Source organism: Lepidochelys kempii, chromosome 7 (genome assembly GCF_965140265.1).
Source record: "Lepidochelys kempii isolate rLepKem1 chromosome 7, rLepKem1.hap2, whole genome shotgun sequence".
In the NCBI taxonomy this organism is placed as follows: domain Eukaryota; kingdom Metazoa; phylum Chordata; order Testudines; family Cheloniidae; genus Lepidochelys; species Lepidochelys kempii.
In genome coordinates this window covers 45432106-45454675 of record NC_133262.1, presented here as the reverse complement: position 1 = coordinate 45454675, position 22570 = coordinate 45432106, and the positions used below count along the sequence as shown (strand labels likewise).

The 22570-nt window shown below is 44.0% G+C and overlaps 1 protein-coding gene and 1 long non-coding RNA gene across 13 annotated transcripts in view; one reads left to right on the top strand and one right to left on the bottom strand.

Moving 5' to 3' along the window:
- The window catches only part of DOCK3 (dedicator of cytokinesis 3), a 585316-nt gene that overhangs the window by 490929 nt on the left and 71817 nt on the right, over positions 1-22570 (bottom strand). For 11 of the 12 annotated variants that reach the window (XM_073352483.1, XM_073352491.1, XM_073352484.1 and 8 more), the window contains exon 2: positions 10315-10398. The exons of the other annotated variant lie outside the window; for it this stretch is intronic. In XM_073352483.1, the coding sequence (XP_073208584.1) occupies positions 10315-10398 (84 nt within the window). The remainder of the gene's footprint in view (positions 1-10314; positions 10399-22570) is intronic. 12 annotated transcript variants of the gene reach the window in all.
- LOC140915287 (uncharacterized) lies at positions 3396-5014 on the top strand. Its single transcript, XR_012160125.1, has 2 exons — positions 3396-3470; positions 4451-5014. It is a non-coding gene; the product is annotated as an uncharacterized lncRNA (long non-coding RNA).

Sequence of the window (22570 nt, the reverse complement as noted above, 5' to 3'; positions counted from 1 at the left end):
TTCAGGCGTGGGCATTATTGTGCCCAATGTGACCATTTTGAATTTTTGTACACATACAAACTTGTTCAGTCGGCGTAGGTCTAATATAGGTCTCCACCCCCCGCCTTTCTTTTGGGTTAGAAAGTGGTGGGAGTAGAACCCTTTTCCTCGATGTTGCGTCGGTACATGTTCAACTGCACCTAGGCGGAGACGATGAGCCACCTCCACATAGAGAAGATGTTCGTGAGAGGGGTTCCTGAAGAGGGACGGGGAAGGGTGGACGGGAAAGATAAGAAAGGGATGGAGTAACCTGACTGAACTATTTCCAGGACCCAGCAGTCCTGCATGATCTGTTGCCAGACGTGGTGGAAAGCCTGAAGGTGGTAGCCAAATGGGCAAATAGGAGGTGGAGTCAAGGGGTGGCCGTGCAGACCCCCAACCAGCACTTCAAAATTGTTGTTTGTTACCTGATGGGTGGGAAGTAGTTGGTTGCACCTGGTTTTGCCTGCGCCTAGGAGGTCTGTTGCAGTTTCTCCTAGTGTCATACGGTCTTGACTGGGGTCGGTGATATTGTTGTGCATGGGGCCTCTGATAGGTTGATACCATGGTCTCCTGAGGATGGATGGGTATATGCCCAATGTGCACAAAGTCGCTCTAGAGTCTTTCATAGCGTGAAGGACTTCATCGGCTTTTTTGGAAAAGAGTTTATCTTTGTCAAAGGGGAGATCCTTTGGTCTGCAAATCTTTGGGGACACCGGATGCCAGAGCCAGGAAGACCACCACATCATCACTACAGTAGCAGTGGTGCAGGCTGCTGTATCAACCATGTCCATGGACGCTTGTAGTACCATCCTAGACACCAACTGACCTTCGAAGAGGACTTCCTTGAAGTCCGCTCTCCTGTCTTCCAGTATATGGGAGAAAAATCAAAGAGCTTGTTGAAGTTATCATAGTCATAGCTTGCAAGGGCAGAATAATTTGCAATTCTAAATTGTAGAGTAGAAGAGGTATAAACCTTGTGTCCCAGGATGTCAAGGGATTTGAGGTCCTTGTCCTGCGGAGTGGGCCGGTAGTGTGGCTGCTTTGTTCTCTGCATCGCTGCATCCACCAGAAGATAATTGATTTCTTATTTTCCCACCCACAACCTGACGTCCCTCGCAGGCATGTAGTATTTATGTTCAGCTTTCTTGCATGTTAGTGGGTTGGAGGCAGGGGTCTGCCAGAGAGCATCACCTGGTTCTAGGAGAGCTTCATTTATGGGTAGAGGGATTTCTGAGGGTGCAGAGGGTTGGAGGATTTTGAGCAGTCTATGATGTGTCTCCTGGACTTCCTCCAAAGGGATGTCCTGGCTGAGTGCCACTCTCTTGAAAAGTTCCACTGAAATTGCTTAAAGTCATCCATATTTTGTGGATGTGGAGGCATGAGGGAATGCTCTGTGGCTGATGGCGATAGCCCACCTCTTCAGGAGGGGGTTCAGGAGCTCTAGAAGTTGATGGAGCTGGGGATATAGGTGTAGGACGAGCTTGCGGTCTGGTAGAAGGGACGCAAGGAGGAGCGGTGGCAGGAGCCAACCACTGAGGCGAGGGCACCAGGTAGGAAAAGTTGGGTCCCAGCCACTGGGGGATAAAATAGGGAAACTGAGGCTGATTCTTATGATGCGCCATGTCTTGGGGTATGTATGGCTCCAGTGGAGGGGGAGACTCAGGCGGGGAGAACTCTGCCTGCTATTGTGTGTTGCTCTCACTATCAGTGAAAGTAGCCAGGTCAGACGGTGAGAGCTGCTGTTCAAACAGTGAGTACTCAATGTCGAGGAGCGGAGAGTCAGGCTCAGGGGCCATAGAGATATCCTGCTGATGCAAGAATTGTTGCTGCTCCCTAGGCTGGTGTGCTGGAGAGCGGGAAGCGTGAGCGGCAGCCCGGAGTGATTTTAGTTTCACTTTTGTAGGAGCTGTGAGACATTTGTGAGAGCCCCGCAGGGGGTCTGAATCTGCTCCGGGGGTGGCAGGCAGGCTCAGTGCTGACATTTTTGTCAGCACCAGGGTGGAACGTGTTGCTGGCACCAGGTCCATTGTCCGTGCCGGCAGGACCAGTACCAAGGAGAGCTTTCCGCTGTGGGAAGTTGGGTCCCTGCTTTTGCGCCCCGTGTGAGTTGCTGCTGAAGTGCTGGTGCGGTCTGACTTGCCTGCTCTCAGCTCTGTCAGCAGCAAGGGTACAGACCTTGCGGGAGATCCTTTACCCTTTTGAGAGGAAACATTAGGGCTCCCTGCCTCTTTGCATGAGAGGGTGAAGCCGTGCTCCTGGTTGGTTCTGACTTGGCAGGGAAGCATGAGGGAGAGGGTTTACCGCCCTTCTCAATAGATAGCTCCAGAGCTTTCTCCATGAGTAGCATTTTTAGCCGCAAGTCTCTGTCATGGCGAGCTCTAGTTTTTAAGTTGGTCCAGTGGAGACACTTGGCAGGGACGTGTGTCTCGCCAAGGCATTTAACGCAGAGTGAGTGCCAGTCAGACCGAGGCATAAACTCCTTGCAGGAGACACATTTCTTAAAGCCTGGTGACCCCGGCATAATGAAAGTATGAGCAGCCGGGGAAGTCTCAACAGAAGACTTAGGCCTGGTCTACACTACGAGTTTATGTTGGATTTAGCAGCTTTAAATCCGAATTAACCCTGCACCCGTCCACACAACAAAGCCATTTTTTCAACAGAAAGGGCTCTTAAAACCATTTTCTGTACTCCTCCCCAAAGAGGGGATTAGAGCTGAAATCAACATCACCGTTTTGAATTAGGGTTAGTGTGGACGCAAATTGAAGGTATTGGCCTCCGGGAGCTATCCCATAGTGCACCATTGTGACAGCGCTGGACAGCACTCTGAAATCGGATGCACTGGCCAGGTGTACAGGAAAAGCCCCGGGAACTTTTGAATCTCATTTCCTGTTTGGCCTGGCAAGCTCATCAGCACAGGTGACCAGGCAGTCCCAGAATTGAAAAAGAGCTCCAGCATGGACCAAATGGGAGGTACTGGATCTGATCGCTATATGGGGAGAGGAATCCATACTATCAGAACTACTTTCCAAAAGACAAAATGCCAAAACATTTAAAAAAATCTCCGAGGCCATGAGGGACAGAGGCTACAGCAGGGATGCAACACAGTGCCATGTGAAACTTAAGGAGCTCAGACAAGCGTACCAGAAAAACAAAGAATCAAACAGACGCTCCGGGACAGAGCCCAAGACATGCCGCTTCTATGCTGAGCTGCATTCAATTCTAGGGGGGGGCTGCCGCCGCCGCCACCACTACCCCACCCCTGTCCGTGGACTCCGATGATGGAGTACTTTCCACCATGGCAGAGGATTTTGCAGACGGGGAAGATGAGGAGGAGAAAGACAAGCTTGCGGGGAGCACACAGTACACCGTTCTCCCCGACAGCTAGGATCTTTTTATCACCCTGACTGAAATACCCTCCCAACCCAACAAAGCTGGAAAAGGGACCTTTGGTGAGTGTACCTTTTAAAATATAATACATGTTATAAAAGCAAGCGTTTTTTAATGATTAAGTAGCCCTGAGGACTTGGGATGCATTCGTGGGCAGTACAGCTACTCGAAAAGTCTGTTAACGTGTCTGGGGATGGAGCAGAAATCCTCCAGGGACTTCTCCATGAAGCTCTCCTGGAGGTACTCTAAAAGCCTTTGCAGAAGGTTTCTGGGGACAGCAGCCTTATTCCGTCCTCCATGGGAGGACACTTTACCACGCCATTCTAGTAGCAAGTAATCTGGTATCATTGCATGACAAAGCCTGACAGCGTATGGTCCCAGTGTTTGCTAGCATTCAAGCAACATCCATTTTTTATCTCTCTGTGTTATCCTCAGGAGAGTGATATCGTTCATGGTAACCTGGTTGAAATAGGGCAATTTAATTAAGGGGACATTCAGAGGTGGCCGTTCCTACTGGGCTGTTTGCCTGTGGCTGAAAAGAAATCCTCCCCGCAGTTAGCCACACGGTGTGGGGGGGGGCATTGGCGCCGAGCTATTCATGTTTAACTAGCAGGGATCTTCCCTGATACCAGCCATGTGGTGGGGGGAGGGGTAAAGCAATCATCCCAGAGAATTGGATGGGAGCGGGGGTTAGTTTGGTTTTTGCTGCTGCACGTTAACAGGAAAACCGCAGTACTAAATGGCCAACTCAAGGTGCTTTGCTTTGTATGGGAGATGAGGGCGCTGCTGTTATGAAGGTTGCAGAAGCTGAAAGACTATAGCTTACCATGGCCACCTGCAAGCCAAATTCTGTTCCCTGGCACTGCGTGTGTGATCTCTAACACCAAAGCTGCAGGCACTCAATATAAGATGCAAAATGTGACCTTGTACCAAAATCACATGTGCTACGTAATGTGAATAGTGTTGTTCACCGTGAAAGAGTATAGCCATTGTTCTGTAAAATGTATCTTTTAAAATACTTCACTCTCTTTTTTTCCTGCAGCAGCTGCATATGTTTCAAGCCTCCCTCCACCGTCCCAAAGGCTATCTCAGATAAGGCGGCAAAAAAAACGCATGCGCAATGACATGTTCGCTGAGCTCATGCAGTCGTCCGGCACTGACAGAGCTGTGTGGAGGGTCACAATAGCAGAGTACAGGACAGTGGCCGATGAACGTGAGGAGAGGTGGCGGCAGGAAGATCAGAGGAGGCAGGAGGCAACGCGGGGGTTACTGCGGGATCAAACGGACATGCTCCGGCGCCTGGTGGAGGTTCATGAATGGCAGCAGGATCACAGACTGCCGCTGCAGCCCCTGTTTAACCACCCTCCATCCTCCCCAAGTTGCATAGCCTCCTCACCCAGACACCCAAGAACGTGGGGTGGGAGGCTCTGGGCACCCAATCACTCCACCCCAGTAGACAGCCCAAGCAACAGAAGGCTGGCATTCAACAAGTTTTAAAGTGGCCTTTTCCTTCCCTCCTATCCTCCTCCCACACCCCACCTGGGCTACCTTGTGAGTTATCTCTCTATTTTTATAATCAATTAATAAAGAATACATGTTTTTTAAATGATAGTGACTTTATTTCCTTTGCAAGCAAGCTGTGATCAAAGGGGGGAGGGCAGGTGGCTTACAGGGAATTTAGAGGCAACCAAGGGGGTGGGTTTTCGTTAAGGAGAAACAAACAGAAGTGTCACACAGTACCCTGGCCAGTCATTAAACTGGTTTTCAAAACTTCTCTGATGCGCAGCGCTTCCTGCTGTGCTCTTCTAACCGCCCTGGTGTCTGGCTGTGAGTATTCAGTGCCCAGGCGATTTGCCTGAACCTCCCACCCTGCCATAAACGTCTCCCCCTTACTCTCACAGAGATTGTGAAGCACACAGCAAGCAGCAATAACAATGGGAATATTGGTTTCGCTGAGGTCTAACCGAGTCAGTAAACTGCGCCAGCGACCCTTTAAACGTCCAAATGCACACTCTACCACCATTCTACACTTCCTCAGCCTATAGTTGAACAGCTCCTGACTACTGTCCAGGGTGCCTGTGTACGGCTTCATGAGCCAGGGCATTAAGGGGTAGGCTGGGTCCCCAAGGACAACTATAGGCATTTCAACATCCCCAACAGTTATTTTCTGGTCTGGGAAGTAAATCCCTTCCTGCAGCCGTTTAAACAGACCAGAGTTCCTGAAGACGCGAGTGTCATGCACCTTTCCCAGCCATCCCACACTGATGCTGGTGAAACCTCCCTTGTGATCCACCAATGCTTGCAGCACCATTGAAAAGTACCCCTTGTGGTTTATGTACTGGCTGCCCTGGTGGTCCAGAATGCATATCCCTATCTTGGGACCGTCTATAGCCCCACCAAAGTTAGGGAACCCCATTGCAGCAAAGCCATCCACTATGACCTGCACATTTCCCAGAGTCACTACCTTTGATAGCAGCAGCTCAATGATTGTGTTGGCTACTTGGATCACAGCAGCCCCCACAGTAGATTTGCCCACTCCAAACTGATTACTGACTGACTGGTAGCTGTCTGGGGTTGCAAGCTTCCACAGGGCTATTGCCACTCACTTCTCAACTGTGAGGGCTGCTCTCATCTTGGTATTCTTGCGCTTCAGGGCAGGGGAAACCAAGTCAGAAAGTTCCATGAAAGTGCCTTACGCATGCGAAAGTTTCGCAGCCACTGGGGAATCATCCCAGACCTGCAACATTATGCGGTCCCACCACTCTGTGCTTGTTTCCCAGGCCCAGAATCCACTTCATCTATCTTTATACATCTTGCTGGCAGCAGACTGTGCAGTACGACCGCTAGCCATCGTCATCTCCTGGGTGCTCGGCAGAAGACGGTGCAGTATGACTGCTGGCCATCGTCTTCTCCTGGCTGCTGATTACAAGACAGTGCACTGCCGGTAGGACTGAATTGCCATGAGACGAAACTTAAAAGGGAAATGACCTGGCTGAGTCACTCCCATGTTTGCCCAGGCACCCCTGACCTCATCGAGGTCAGTTAAAAGAGCACCCTGGACTATGTTGATGATGGCTACCAGTCATACTGCACTGTCTGCTGCCAAAAGGCAATAAGCTGTTGCTGTGTAGCAATGCAGTAGCATGTCTGCCAGCATCCAGAAGACATATGGTGACGGTGAGCTGAGTGGGCTCCATGCTTGCCATGGTACGGGTAACCCAGGAAAAAAGGCGCGAAATGATTGTCTGCCGTTGCTTTCATGGAGGGAGGGAGGGAACGAGGGCCTGACGATATATATCCAGAACCACCTGCAAAAATGTTTTAGCCCCATCAGGCATTGGGATTTCTACCCAGAATTCAAATGGGTGGCGGAGACTGCGGGAAATGTGGGATAGCTACCCACAACGCAACACTCCGGAAGTCGACGGTTGCCTCAGTACTGTGGACACACACCGCCAACTACATGCACTTAGAGCATTTGTGTGGGGACACACATAATCAACTGTATAAAAACACTTTCTACAAAACCGACTTCTATAAATTCAACCTAATTTCGTAGTGTAGTCAAGGCCTAACTTGAGGATTTATTTTTTTTTTGGAAACTAACAAACTATGCTAAAGCAAAGGGAGAACTGGGAAATCGCTAGCTATTTCTATTTTTCTCTACTTATTTCCTACAGCAACCAGGTAAGAGATGAGCACTGCCCCGAGTCCCGTCTTCAAGGATGGTTAAGAAGGAACTGAGGGGGGTGCAGGATGCGCACCCTAACAACACCCTAGACAGAAGCTGAGCGCGTGCGTCCCGACCAGGCATTGCTACCAAAGATCTCTGATCAACGGCGCCAGGACACACCGTCACCTGGAGTGGAGCACCCACAGGGAAAGCACTCGAAGAAGAATATGCTATTTCAACAAAAGCCAAATGCCTTAATATTTATTGGCTCTGTATGTAGCATATGAATGGACAGCACCTGCCATAGTTATGTGTGGAGGAAAAGCTCAGCAAGGTATACCCTCTGACATTCCCTTGGCTTTTGCAAGTTCGCTATTCCCTCCATTCTTTGGGCTTTTTGGAATTTGTCTTGGTTAGCACTGTCGGCAAAAGTGAGAAAACCTTAATAAGCTCAGAGCAGAATATAACTGTAAACAATTGGATGGGGCAGTTGTTCATACAACAAATATCTCTGTAACTTTCCAACAAAAAATATATATAGCTATGAGAAATATTTGAGTATTTCAAACTGTATGTTTAGAGGTCTCTGTTTCAAACTTTGCAAAGGGCCTATTTGGAAAGAAGGTAGTTATGCTGGTTTTGAGAGACCATCATCTTTGTCCATGTAGGTTTCGCCAGGCTGCAGACTTAACACACTATTTATAGTCTTAAAAAGCCTCCAGCTTTCATCCAGACCACACCACACGATCCATTGTCTACAGCCAAGCTCTACGATACAACCGCATTTGCTCCAACCCCTCAGACAGAGACAAATACCTACAAGATCTCTATCAAGCATTCTTACAACTACAGTACCCACCTGCTGAAGTGAAGAAACAGATTGACAGAGCAAGAAGAGTACCCAGAAGTCACCTACTACAGGACAGGCCCAACAAGGAAAGTAACAGAACGCCACTAGCCATCACCTTCAGCCCCCAACTAAAACCTCTCCAACGCATCATCAAGGATCTACAACCTATACTGAAGGACGACCCATCACTCTCGCAAATCTTGGGAGACAGGCCAGTCCTTGCTTACAGACAGCCCCCCAACCTGAAGCAAATACTCACCAGCAACCACACACCACACAACAGAACCACTAACCCAGGAACCTATCCTTGCAACAAAGCCTGTTGCCAACTGTGTCCACATATCTATTCAGGGGACACCATCACAGGGCCTAATCACATCAGCCACACTGTTAGAGGCTCATTCACCTGCACATCTACCAATGTGATATATGCCATCACGTGCCAGCAATGCCCCTCTGCCATGTACATTGGTCAAACTGGACAGTCTATACGTAAAAGAATAAATGGACACAAATCAGATGTCAAGAATTATAACGTTCAAAAACCAGTTGGAGAACACTTCAATCTCTTTGGTCACTCGATTACAGACCTAAACGTGGCAATTCTTCAACAAAAAACTTCAAAAACAGACTCCAACGAGAGACTGCTGAATTGGAATTAATTTGCAAACTGGATACAATTAACTGAGGCTTGAATAAAGATTGGGAGTGGATGGGTCATTACGCAAAGTAAAACTATTTCCCCATGTTTATTCCCCACCCCCCGCTGTTCCTCAGACATTCTTGTCAACTGCTGGAAATGGCCCACCTTGATTATCACTACAAAAGGTTCCCCCTACCCCCCACTCTCCTGCTGGTAATAGCTCACCTTACCTGATCACTCTCCTTACAGTGTACATGGTAACACCCATTGTTTCATGTTCTCTGTGTATATAAATCTCCCCACTGTATTTTCCACTGAATGCATCCGATGAAGTGAGCTGTAGCTCACAAAAGCTTATGCTCAAATAAATTTGTTAGTCTCTAAGGTGCCACAAGTCCTCCTTTTCTTTTTGCGGATACAGACTAACATGGCTGCTACTCTGAAACCTATTTATAGTCTTGTAATCTATACTGCCACCTGAGAAATAAATGGCTATTTCTATTCTTGGCCTACATGCCTTTTACCACATCAGCTCAGAAATCAGTATACTTGTTATGCACTGAAAACATTTCAGTTATACAGACTGTTATCTTATTTGCCTGGTTGGCCATAACATAAGAACAAACTTGTGAGACAGAGGCCACTTAACCAAAATGAAATATTGTACTCCTAATTTTTTTAATCTTATTTTCTTACAATGTTTTAGGAGTAGTGATTTTAAAGGTATAATTGATTTGGGGGAAGGTTAAATCTTTTGTTTTTAATTTGTGTTTTTAAAATTCTAATTTTTTTGAAGTTATCAATTTAAAATTTGTATTTACTGTAGTATGCTCAGTGGTCTATGGCTAAAATGTTATATTGTTAAACTATGCTAAACTACTGACTGAGTAAATTTTAATGCACTGCAATCTATATTTTTTTAAAAAATCCTAATTGTTCTTTGCTGTGATGCAACATTCACGAATTACATTCCTATTCATGGAAGTTAGAGAGAAAACAAAAGACTGAATGGCCCATGGATCTGCAACTCAGATTCATAACTATAGATCTGGGACCTGGATTAATTTTTTTGAAGACATCTTTGGATTAAGAATCTATAATTCCATCTCAGAGGTTTTAGTGAAACATGTCCTCTCGTGTTTTATGTTGTCAAAAGTATGCCTCAATGGTATTACAAACAAATAATTTACGGTTGCTTGCTTTTTCTGTATGATAGGAGACAAATCCTTTTCACATGTGATTAGCAGCACTGACTTCAACTGGTTTATTCCCAGGAGTAAAAAAGCAGCAGGAATGGACCCTATATGTATATATTCAAACAGAGAGAACAACTGCTATTGCTGTAATGTACTGGAAATGGCATTTACTTTTAAGGGTAAAAAGAAGGTAAAGAAGGTTAACTGTAAAACACTCTCCTACATAAATCAATAACTTCAACAAACTATTCTTTTTCAGTCTTGGTCCCAACCAAATCAAGTCAGGGTTCGAACATTTTCTGGACAGATGGTTTACTTAAACACGCTGACCTCCTATCAGACCGGATTACTGCCAGTAATGCTCTAGTCTTTCCTATGGAAAGTGGGTCAAATGAGGTTTTATCAGAGTATTTTGATGATCTGATACATCATGGTCCCAAAATGATTAATTAAAATCCTCAACTGTAAATTTGTTTATCTATTTCTACTGCAAATAAGATTTATCTTTGGGAAACACACCCACATTCCAATCCATCATACTAACCTTCACATTTTTCCAAGATCTGGACAGTTTCTCCTAGTTCCAAGACTAAGCCTTGTGGTATAGATCCTCGGAAGCTGCATATCACTAGAAAAAACAAAAGATAAAGGTTACATATTGTCTTGTTTTATTCTTAAAACAAAGGAGACTCACATGTTAGCTTAATTTATTTATACACAAAGAGCTGTTACATATCTGCTCAAAAAAAATCTTTCCCATTTTGCTATTACTTCCTCTTGTACATCCTTCCCCCTCTTACCACAACCTTGAACTCTATTATGTTTAAAAATTATCCATACTTTTGGGGGTGGGGGGAAAATCTAGGTTGAGGAAGATCTCAATCATTTTTAATAATTGATCCCAGATGAACTCATGCTATATACACCAAGATTTACTTCATCTATACAACTTACCAAGTGCAAGAAACAGCACTGATTTTATTTGGATCAGGATTATTCTTCTTGAGCATTAATGTACATAAAAAGGGAGGTAGATTGCAAAGATTACTCTTCTCCAACATTTCTATTCATGTTCAAACATGGTCTGGCGCTAATTTAATATAGGAAAGCTGTTATTTTTAGATACTTATGATTTAAGGCTATTAGAGAATGTTTTTTGTTTAGAAATATTGAATAGGTTATACAGCTTTAATAATTTAGAGACGACAGCTTTAATTGTTGTGTCTTTTCTTCCAGGTTTTTTATTGGTTAATTACTGTAGAACTAAATTAAGAAAAATCACTTTATGAAATGTCCTATCTTAAAAATGAACATAGGAAAATATAAATAAAATAAATCACCACTCAGAGCCTCAAATCTAACAAGAAAGGAATTATTTGTTGGAAATGCGTAACAGTCTTCCTTACCCATGATACTTGTTAAAATGCCATAGTGGCATGGCTACTGTTTGTTTGGGAGTTTTTTCTGGAAGGGGGGAGGGTTGTATTTTTTATTTTTAACATTAATAGGTCATGTCAACAGTAACTAGGATTACATATAAATATGATCATTCTTTTAAAAACCTTTGTATCTATAAGTGTCATTATGGACACATCAAAGATTTGTTTATTAAAAAATGGAGAAAACAGAAAACCCACTTTCTCCTGGAGAACTAACTTTAAGATGATTTATATATACACGGACAATAAACACATTTTGTATATACATTTTACACACAAAGATGAGATTTATAATGGGAAACCATGAGTTGAAATAGTGACCTCCAGTGGGGAATAATGTACTCAGGCTAAAACTTCAGATGTTTGCCCATAAGTAAGGAAATATCTTTTCCTTTAAAATTAAACTCAAGACTATGGGCCTAATTCTCCTATTCAGTTGAGCTGCTTCTCACTTCTTTACTTCATACAGGCATTTTCATATGACAAAGAGCCACTGTAGAGAGTCCTGTGTATAAAGCCCATCCATGCAGAAGGCATATTTTTCTCAGGGGCTGGTCTGATACTGTGGAACAAACTCCCACGAGAACTATGGACCATCAAACATCACCATATTCTGCTCCAAGTGCAAATTGCACTTCTTCAACCTTCTCTAAGATGTAACACTGTGTATATTTTAAAAAACTAAAACCTAAATTCTAGCAAAACAAAAACTTCACTGCCCACACAATTTCCCCCCTGTGGAGAGGATGAGAGAGGAACAAACCACATGATCAGGTTAGTCACACTGCTTAATGCACTAATGCAGTGGTTCCCAAACTGGGGTTCGTGAACCCCTCAGGGTTTGCGAAATGTTACAGGGGGTTCCCAGGGGAAAACTCCCTAATGGTGGACAGAGCTATCCCTAGGAACTCTGAGCAGCATGGGGCCAGCAGCCTGGAGCCCCTGGACTTCCAAGAGCTAAGCAGATCAAAGCAAGCATATCTATCACACTGAGGAGATTTAAACTTCAAAACTCCTTATAAGAAATGGAAAGGGAGATGGATATTTTTTGCTGTTTTTAAAATTAAATAGGCAGCTAGTATTGTTTTTAAAATTATTATAAACAACAAGTTTAAGCTTTGTTGTAACGTGCGTTGTTTGCCTGGACTGCTCAAGACCTCAATGCTTGTGTAGGAGGAACTTTTTGAGTTGGCTTTTTAAATACCTCCATGCTGTTTCACATCTGATACTCCTTGATGAAATATAGGAGCCTTGTCTTATAACAGGTTTATTCAAAGTGATACAAGCTATGAAAGTGAGATCTTGGAAGAGTGTTGCTGTTTTCATAATGTAATAAAAATACTGTAATGATAAATAATAAATAGTGTGTAATAAGCATATCACAAAAACAAATTTTATATTTCCAAGATCACTGCTTTTATAATTTATACGCAGGTAAAGGAGAAAATCCCTGGAAATATTCATTTTTAGGAGGGGATTCGCAAGACTTGACATTTTAGTGAAAGGCATTCACAGGCTGTTAAAGTTTGGGAACCACTGCACTAACGGAAACTGCTCAGATTCTACAGTAATGATGGAAGTATAAGAACCTACATACAATAGAATTTGCGCCTCTTCCTGCTTCCTGAAGATCTCTATGCAGTGTGCACAGACAAGAAAAAAGGGTCATGGTTGGACTTCTCCCCCCAAACCCCAGCAATTATAACTGCTCCTTGGGTCTAGTGGCAGCCACTATAGGCTAGAGCAGACTTCACTCTTCTAAATTATGTCAGACAGTACAAGCATCCAGACAGCTCCAGGACTGGAGGAGTCTCAGAGTGACTTAAAGCCTGGCTGGGGCAATAGTGCAAAAATCCTTTAAATCACATTAAAGTATTCTCAATCCACTGGATTCACTTTCAATCACAGGGGAATTATTATAAATAGGTCCTGTTATTGAGGATAACTACCAAAATACTAAGCACCAAAGCAGAATAAAGTTATCGAGACTAGTTACAACATTCTTAAGTTATAGGCTCCGATCAATATGCTATAGCAATGGTTCTCAAACGTCTTTGATCGCACTCCCTTCTTCGTGTCTGTAGTAGTTTACGTCCCCCACCAGGTACCCAGACAGCAACTGCCGCTCTCCAGCCACCCAGTGCTGCAGGCAGAGCAGAGGTGCCTGACCAGGAGCCCAGCTCTAAAGGCAGGGCAGCTGCCAACAACAGCAGAGAAGTAAAGGGGGTATGTTATAGTATTGCCATGCCACCCTTTCTTCTCTGCTGCTGCTGACAGCAGCACTGCCTTCAGAGCTGGGTGCCCAGCCAGCAGCCACCGCTCTCTAGCCTCCCAGCTCTGAATGTGCATAGTAATTTTTTCCCCCTAAAGCTTCTTACTCCCTCACCTCCAGAATACATTCCGCACCTCCCTGCCCCCAGTTGGAGAACCTCTGCTTTACCTTCTAGGTAACTTCTTTTCCTCCAATATTTTACAAAACTGGCTCTCTGAAAAGCTGAAATATTTGTGTGGCTTTTGGGTTTGTTTGTTTTTTGTTTTTTTTATACACACTTTGTTGTATGAAAAACTAGATCTATCTCAATTTAGTCTTAAACAGTTTCTTTTAGCCTTTATTATGTACATTTTAAGACAATGCTGTTATCACCTAAGAATTACATATACATGCAAAAACAGATATGGCAAGAAAAGTAATTGATCATGTTACCTCGCTTGGAAACAGGGTGACTCTTTCATGTCTCTGTTCTCTGCTACGTTCAACCCTTCATCTTCTCCATTCTCATTGTTAATTATCTGTCTGTCATCCCATTTTGAAACTGTGCAGATTCAGCTTATCAAGTGACCTCATCTGTGTGCCTATGTATTCTAAATCTCTAGTTAAAGCATTCTCATGCACAAATCACAATAACTAAACCTGAACTAACAGACATGGTGACAGCTACACTGCATATAACCTAGACTAATATATTTTTGCTTATCCTGATAAAATTTACTTTAATCTGTTTACTTCCGTCAGCCCATTGCTTCCATTCATTGTTTTCAACCATACTGATCTGTTTTTGTGGCCTTGGTTATTTACTTGTTAGCTTGTCTTGTTTGGGATGGTGGGTAACCTGTAGCTAACAATTCCCTCTTGATACCCTGCTTCACCCTGCTATTTGCATAGGCCAAGTATTTTACACATAAGACACACAAGCCAGTTTCACAGTTTTACTCCTGGGGGAATTCTGTGCCACTGAACGCACATTTTTAATTTTTTTTCCCCCAGAAAATAGCAACTGCTGTAAAGTTGCTGCAATTCCATCTTTTGCCCACCAGAGGGGCGCTGTGGTGCTAAAACACAGCAGCCGTTCCTGCCAGCCCCAGCTATGATAGGAAAGAGAAACAGCCTGCCTTCTTCACAGCATCTGTCGGGTCAGGTCAAGATATGGGGAAACAGACCATGTGGGGCTGCTGTGGGGTTAGACATGGTCTCATAAGTAAGGCTACATTTTAGTCACGGGTATTTTTAATAAAAGTCATGGACAGGTCACGGGCAGTAAACAAAATTCACGGCCCGTGACCTGTCCATGACTTTTACTATATACCTCTAACTAAAACTTGAGTTGGGGCACTGCAGGTGCTGGGGGGAAGATGGGTGGCAGCGCATGGCCCAGGACCCCTGCTGGCACTGGGGGGGAGGGGCAGCAGCATGCGACCTGGGACCAGTGCTGGTGCTGGGGGATGGAGGGTTGGCAGGCTCCCTACCCAGCTCCAACAGGCGTGACCCTGCAGCTCCTAGGGGAGGGGCAGCCAGGGGAGCTCCGTGCGCTTCTCCCACCACAAGTGCTGGCTCCACAGCTTCCATTGGCAGGAAACCGCAGCCAATGGGAGCTGCACAGGTGGCACCTGCGGGCGTGGGCAGCATGGAGCCCCCTAGCCCCTCCACCTAGGAGCTGCAGGGATATGCTGTGAGCGTGAGTTGGCTGGCATCAGCCAGCTGCGGGTTCTTCTTTGCTGTGCAGACATACCCTAAAGGGCAGCACATCCTTAGGAGTGAAGTTAGGCCATGATCTGGCACAGTCCTTAATTATGTGCATAAAGCACCTAAAATCAGTGCTTTGCCAGACTGGGGCCTTCATGAAAGGCATGGCTAATATCTAGTGTAGTCCTTACGTGTCACTGTACAGGCACTGGAGAAGAATTGAAATTCTTTAATACAATAGATTAAGAGGGCAAAAGGAATGCAGGCTCCAGCACAGCAATGGCAAGCAGAGGCCACTGGCTGCATGGAGGTGGGGGATCACTCTGCAGCCCTCCCACCCCCAATGTTTGCCCAGGGGACACAGGGTTGGTGGGGAGGCTGCACCCAACCCTGACACAGCGCAAGAGCGAGGCCTGCCCCAGAAACATCCCGGGGCCCTCCACTCTGCACCAGGTATACTGCGATAGGAAGCAAGAGGGACAGTGTCTCACATGCATGCCCATCCGTGCCCCCCCATCCAGGTGTGGAAGGGGGATTCAGGTATGGGGTGAGAGGGTTCATTGTGGGGCAATCTGGGTGTGGGCAGCTCGGTGGTGGGCCAAGTGAAGAGGGGGATCTGGATGCACAGGGGCTCATTGGGAGGTTCCGAGTGCAGGGGAAATGTGACTCTAGGTGGGGTTCAAGCGAAGGTGGGGTGGAGCTCAGCAGGGGGAGTTGACATGGAGCGGATGGGGCTCGGCAGCGGGGTGCAGGGGGCTCAGTGGAGGGTGGTCTGGGTACAGGGGGTCTGGTTCAGTGGGGGTGTATGTGTGCAGGATGTTCAGATGCATGGGGGTTGGGTAGATAGGGGGAGCGCCCCGTACAGTGATCCCTCCCCCAACAGCTGGGGAATAATGGGGGCAGAAAGTGGGGGGGTTGCAGAACTTCCTGCAGCCAAAGGAGGTTCCTGGGAGTGGGTCTGACCTAGCCCTGGCTGCTCCATGCAGGGGAAGAGGAAGTCCTGTGTCATCCCCGCTCCCCCACACCCAGTCAGATCTAGGAGCTGGAGCCCAGTGCACAAAAGGAGCATCTCCAGTCCTGCCCCTCCCCGGCTTCTGCTGCACCCCGATAATGCGCGAGTGGGACAGAGTCTTGCATGGATGCCCAGCCCTGCCCCCTGAGGCAATGATTTACATCTCCCCCGGCTGCTCCCAACACCCAAACCAGATGTACCCACTTGGGACCGCTGCCCTGAAGGGTTGCGTGAATCAGTTATTCTGTGGGGAAAGAGTAGAAGTCAACTGGGGGGACATTAATTCTGCACTTGCGCTGTGGTGCAGAATTCCCCCAGGAGTATTTATTATTGTAAATCACTGTATCTGAAGCTGCACATGAAGACAATGCACACGCTCCAGCTGGTACAAAATGCACCTGCCCATCTTTTCTATGGTGTAGGCTGCCATGAGCGCATCAGGTTCATGCTTAAATCCATCCACTCAGGTGCTGACTCCTCCTCCGTCCACCAATTTTATTTTTTATCTATTATTCTCTCCACCAAACAAACGATAGTTTAAAGTACTTTTTAAATTAAACTGTAGGTAAATTACTGCAGTTGTAATCATCTGCCTAGATTTCTTCTAATTAATCAAGATTCCAATGCTGTGGTTTTAGCTCTGGTATGTTTAGGCTACATAGTAAAAATTGACCAAGGAAAAGTAATTTCCAGGATTGTGTTTTTCACAAAAACAGACACTTTAGAAGCTCTGATAAAAGGGCTCATAAGATTGCTAATACAGTCCTGTCTCGAGCCTAGCTGACTTTTCTTCACCATACTGGGAATAAAAGAGATGGAAAGGAAGATATCGTTCAAGGAAACAATCAGTTGATTGAAAAGGGATTAGCTTTGACCTAAGCATCTGCACACAAACCTGCTTCATTTGAATATTAACCATAGAAATAAAAGTGAAACTATGAACTCATAAGTTAGATATTTTCTTATGACACCAAATACAACAGATGAATCAGATCACATCTTATTTTAAACTATTGCAGCCTAGTAGACGATTTGAGTAATGAACTGTCTTTCATTGGTATTTATCTTCAATCTTGCAAGCTTTGCCTTTCACAATCATGTTACTTTAAGACAGTGGTCTCCAAAGTGGGGCACACGCACCCCAGGGGGTGCGCAAGACCATCCCTAGGGGTGCGCAGAAGGAGTGCTACCAGCATGGCTGCAGCAGCGCTCCTGCACCTTTGATTCTTTGGCAGCATGCCAGCGGCAGCCCAGCTCTCCCCGCTCCGTCTTTGGCGGCATGCCGGCGGCAGCCCTTTTTTTTGCTTCCCTAGGGCTGGCCCTGGGGATGCACGATCCAAAAAGTTTGGAGACCACTGCTTTAAGAAATAAGTGTTAACTTTTGTAGCAGCATTTGCCAAAGTGTGGGATGAGCCAAGGATTAGCTGGATCTGGGGGAGTGCACAAGATATATAATTTACGGATGAGTAGACCCTTAACACATGATGGGGTTGAACAGAGGTTGAAGAGATCCTAATTGGTTTCATTTTCCTGAAGTGGGAGCTCAGTTTTCAAAAGTCTGAGAAACTCTAGTTTACAGTGACATTTTACTGACTTTCTCAGTGTGCTTTTTTCAATCTAGCCTATGCAAAGAAAAGTGAATCTTTTCCTATTTCTTAAACCTACAATACTCTTTATACAATGTTAATTGAAAACCATTTATAAAATTATTTAAAGTTTCGCAGACAATAATACATGCAGCGTTAAAATTACAACTTTTTTTATCAAAAGAACGAGGAGTACTTGTGGCACCTTACAAGTACTCCTTGTTCTTTTTCCTGATACAGACTAACGCGGCTACCACTCTGAAACTTTTTTCATGTCTACCAATACCTTCTTCCTCCTTCATTTAACAACCAAAACTGGAGTCTAAGGGTATGACATGGCAAGCACTTACTAAAATACTTTTCTGTATTCTTTGCACTGCTGTAGGAGCTTGTGGTGTATTCAACTCTTGCAGGGAAACAAACTTTTTTGCAGGGAAACAAACAAACTAAAAATCTGCAGCAAGAGAGATTTAGGTTAGATATTAGCAACAACTTTCTAACTATAAGGGTAGTTAAGATCCGGAATAGGGTTTCAAGGGAGGTCATGGAGTCCCCATCATTGGAAGCTTTTAAAAACAAGTTGGACAAACACCTGTCAGGGATGGTCTACTTTGACTTGGTGCTGCCACAGCACAGGGGGCAGGACTTGATAACTTCTCAAAGTCGCATTCCAGCCCTATGATCTATGTCCACCCAGCAAAGAAAAAGGCTGTAACAGATTTTTTTCCTAATAAAAAATATGATTAGTAATGAATACCCAGAGTTGATATTATCACACAGAGCTCATTGAAAGGAAAATCATGATAAATTTATTCAGCCATATAAAGGCCTTGTCTCTGAGGCATTAGGTCCCTTTAACAGACACTGAAGAATTTTAAGTTGCACATATGCATACACATGGGCTTCAGTACAATCACATTCATCAGTCTGGAAGAAAATACAGTACTTTCACAAGTCTATATCATGTTTCAAAGATTGAATTCTATCTCATTTTTCAAACTACAGATAGTATATAATTTTATATGAAATTAAGTATCTACAAATCTGCAATGCTCTACTTAAGTCAGAAAATTATTTCAGACACATGCTAAAAAGTAGTACAGGAGGAAGTAAGGTAGGATATAGTACTTTGGATCGGTCAAGGAGCAAATTCAAACTTCAGAAATATGCAATTTGATTTATAATGTTATCTTTAGTCTACAGATTTCAGATATCACCAATTAAAAATATAACGTGCACAAAATTATAAGTAATTTTCAAAATGTTCCATTCTAATGATACTCTACCTTGATGTGTGTATTATATGTTTTTTTTATTTTCAATTTCATTCCAAACTCTTGATATAAGTCTATTTCATAAAATCACACACAAGTATGTGCATTTAATGGAACTACTCCAGGGAAATATCCCAGGTCAAAACAAACAGAAAGAAATAATTTGTACATATCTATCTAGGTACTTACACCACTGTGATAACTGTGCCCCTCACAATCACTAATGGATTTTAATCACAATATACCCAAGAGGTAGAGAAGCATTATTAACATTTTATATAGAAGAACTACTGAATCACAGGGTAGATTAAGTGACTCGCCCAAGGTCACACAGGAAGTCTGCGGCTTAACAAAATATTAAACGAGTTCTCCCAGGTCTCAACGCCCTATCCATTATCCATCCTATATTGCATACAATAAACAAGCTCCAGAATAATATGTAGTTAGTATTTATATTTCTAATTAAATACATAATGTAACAAATCAGATTTTGATTCTGAAGTAGCCTGAGAATTTGAGAGAGTGTGCAGAGGCATTACATATACACATAACGGAAGGTAAGATATATTTTTTCACAGACACAGATTTCACAAAGACTTCCTCAGACATCTGCATCCAGATTAGCCTTTGGTGCTAAGGTGAATGATTTAGCTTTCTCCTTAGGTGCCTAAGGGGAGTTCATTAATAATAAGAGCAAATTGTTCCAAATCAATGTCTCCCCTTTCTGTTAAAACAAGACTTCAAATTGTAGATGAGTAAAATGGATTGCATTTGGCTTTGTTTCCATCCAGGAACAAAACATTTGCATTACGCTAGTCAGGCTCAGCAAATTGTTTCTAGGCAAGTCAAGTAATGTCTCTGAAAGAACAGCTGTGGAGAAATCAGTTGCAGTCATTATAATTTTCTAGGAGACTGAAATACAGAAATTAAAACCCTATTTCCTTATTTGGCAAATGGGTGCCCAGCTGGGTTACAAAAAAAGACATTAATATATCTGAGGAAAAAATTCTATTCTTTTTTCAATGGCAAGGTGTTATTTAACCATGCTAGGAAACTTACTGCTTTGAATGATCCAGAATGATGCTTACCAAAGAATAACCTTAAGAAAAGGAGACTGCTGCATTTTTAGCAACAACTTAATAAAACACAGTGGAAGTGACTGACTTGATCTAAGTAATGGAGAAAATTGTAATCTGATTTTGAACATAGGTCTGGATATCTGAAGTTCACTAATTACACTTTTGAAATTTTCAGAACCTCTTTGTCCAGCCTGAGTTCTGGGCCTAAACTCATTCCTATCAGAATGCTGTATTGCAGCTCCTGAAATTAATTAACTCTTATGTTCCAGAGTTCTGAGAGAATGCTGAACAACCAATGAACTGCTATGGTAACTTATATCTGGATGCACCATTTTCACACTGAAATAATTATATATGTCAGCTAGCCACACCATAAAGTTTGGTTGTTGTTTTCAGTTAGGATTAAAATAATTTGTAGGCCAGAGAAATGCAATAAATCTAATTTAGATGTCCCTCAGTAAAGCATTTGATACAGTGCCACATAGGAAATTACGAGTTAGGATGGAGAAAATGTGGATTAGAAAAACAATTGCAAGTTATTCTTGAACTCCCCTGGTCAATTTTGGGACTAATCTTATAAAAATATTTTCATTGGATGACCTTGACACAAAAATGTATAAAATTTGCTGATGACCCAAGTTAGGAGGCATTATCAACACAGATCATCATACAGGAAGAGCTGGATGACCTTAAGGACTGTAGTAACAGAAATGGGATGAAATTTAAAAACACAAAGTGCAAGGTCATGCACTTCGGAACTAATAAGAATTTCTTCTATAAACTGAGGGCTCGTCAGCTGGAAATAACAGAGAAAGAGAGACGCTTTGGTGGCCTATAGTCATCCTGTGATTGACTATTACACCTATATGGTATAGCTATGAAAAGGCACATGCCATCCTAGGATGCATCAGGAAAAGCATTTCCAGTAGAGATAGAGAAGTACAGTAATACCATTGTACAAGGCACTGATAAGACCTTATTTGGAATACAGTGTAAAATTCTGGTCACCAACCTCTAAGAAAGATTAATTCAAACTGGAACAGGTGCAGAAAAGGGCTTACTAGGTTGATCAGGAGACTGAAGAGCTTATCTTATGAGGGAAGACTAAAAGAGCTTTGTTTGTTTAGTCTAGCAAAATGAATACGAGGGGGAGAGGAGAGGAGTATGACAGGTCTTTATAAATACTTTGGGGGGTAAACGCCAAGGAGGGAGAAGAGCTATTTAAGCTAAAGGACAATGTTTGGACAAGAACGAAATGGGTATAAACTGGCCATGAGTAAACTTAGGCTGGAAATTAGAAAAATGTTTCTAACCCTCAGAGGAACGATGTTTTACAGCGGCCTTCCAAGTAGAAGTAGTGGGAGCAAGAAGCTGAACTGGTTTCATGATAGAACTCGATAAAGGATTATTTGACAAGACTGGTTGAAATAACAGTAAATTAATTAATTGATTAATTAAAATTCCCTGACACAGGGAAAAAAATGAGAGCAGCACAATACGGACCCTGGACTTCAGAAAAGCAGACTTTGACTCCCTCAGGGAACTGATGGGCAGGATCCCCTGGGAGAATAACATGAGGGGGAAAGGAGTCCAGGAGAGATGGCTTTATTTTAAAGAATCCTTATTGAGGTTACAGGGACAAACCATCCTGATGTGTAGAAAGACCAGCTTGGCTTAACAGTGAAATCCTTGCTGATCTTAAACACAAAAAACAAGCTTACAAGAAGTGGAAGATTGGACAAATGACTGGGGAGGAGTATAAAAATATTGCTCAGGCATGCAGAAGTGAAATCAGGAAGGCCAAATCACACTGGACGTGCAGCTAGCAGATGTTAAGAGTAACAAGAAGAAAGTCAAGGAAAGTGTGGGCTCCTTACTGAATGAGGGAGGCAACCTAGTGACAGAGGATGTGGAAAAAGCTAATGTACTCAATACTTTTTTTGCCTCTGTCTTCACGAACAAGGTCAGCTCCCAGACTACTGCACTGGGCAGCACAGCATGGGGAGGAGGTGACCAGCCCTCTCTGGAGAAAGAAGTGGTTCGGGACTATTTAGAAAAGCTGGATGAGCACAAGTCCATGGGGCCGGATGCGCTGCATCCGAGAGTGCTAAAGGAGTTGGCGGATGTGACTGCAGAGCCATTGGCCATCTTTGAAAACTCATGGCGATCGGGGGAAGTCCCGGATGACTGGAAAAAAGCTAATGAAGTGCCCATCTTTAAAAAAGGGAAGGAGGATGATCCTGGGAACTACAGGCCAGTCAGCCTCACCTCGGTCCCCGGAAAAATCATGCAGCAGGTCCTCAAGGAATCAATTCTGAAGCACTTAGAGGAGAGGAAAGTGATCAGGAACAGTCAGCATGGATTCAACAAGGGCAAGTCATGCCTGACTAATCTAATTGCCTTCTATGACGAGATAACTGGTTCTGTGGATGAGGGGAAAGCTGTGGAT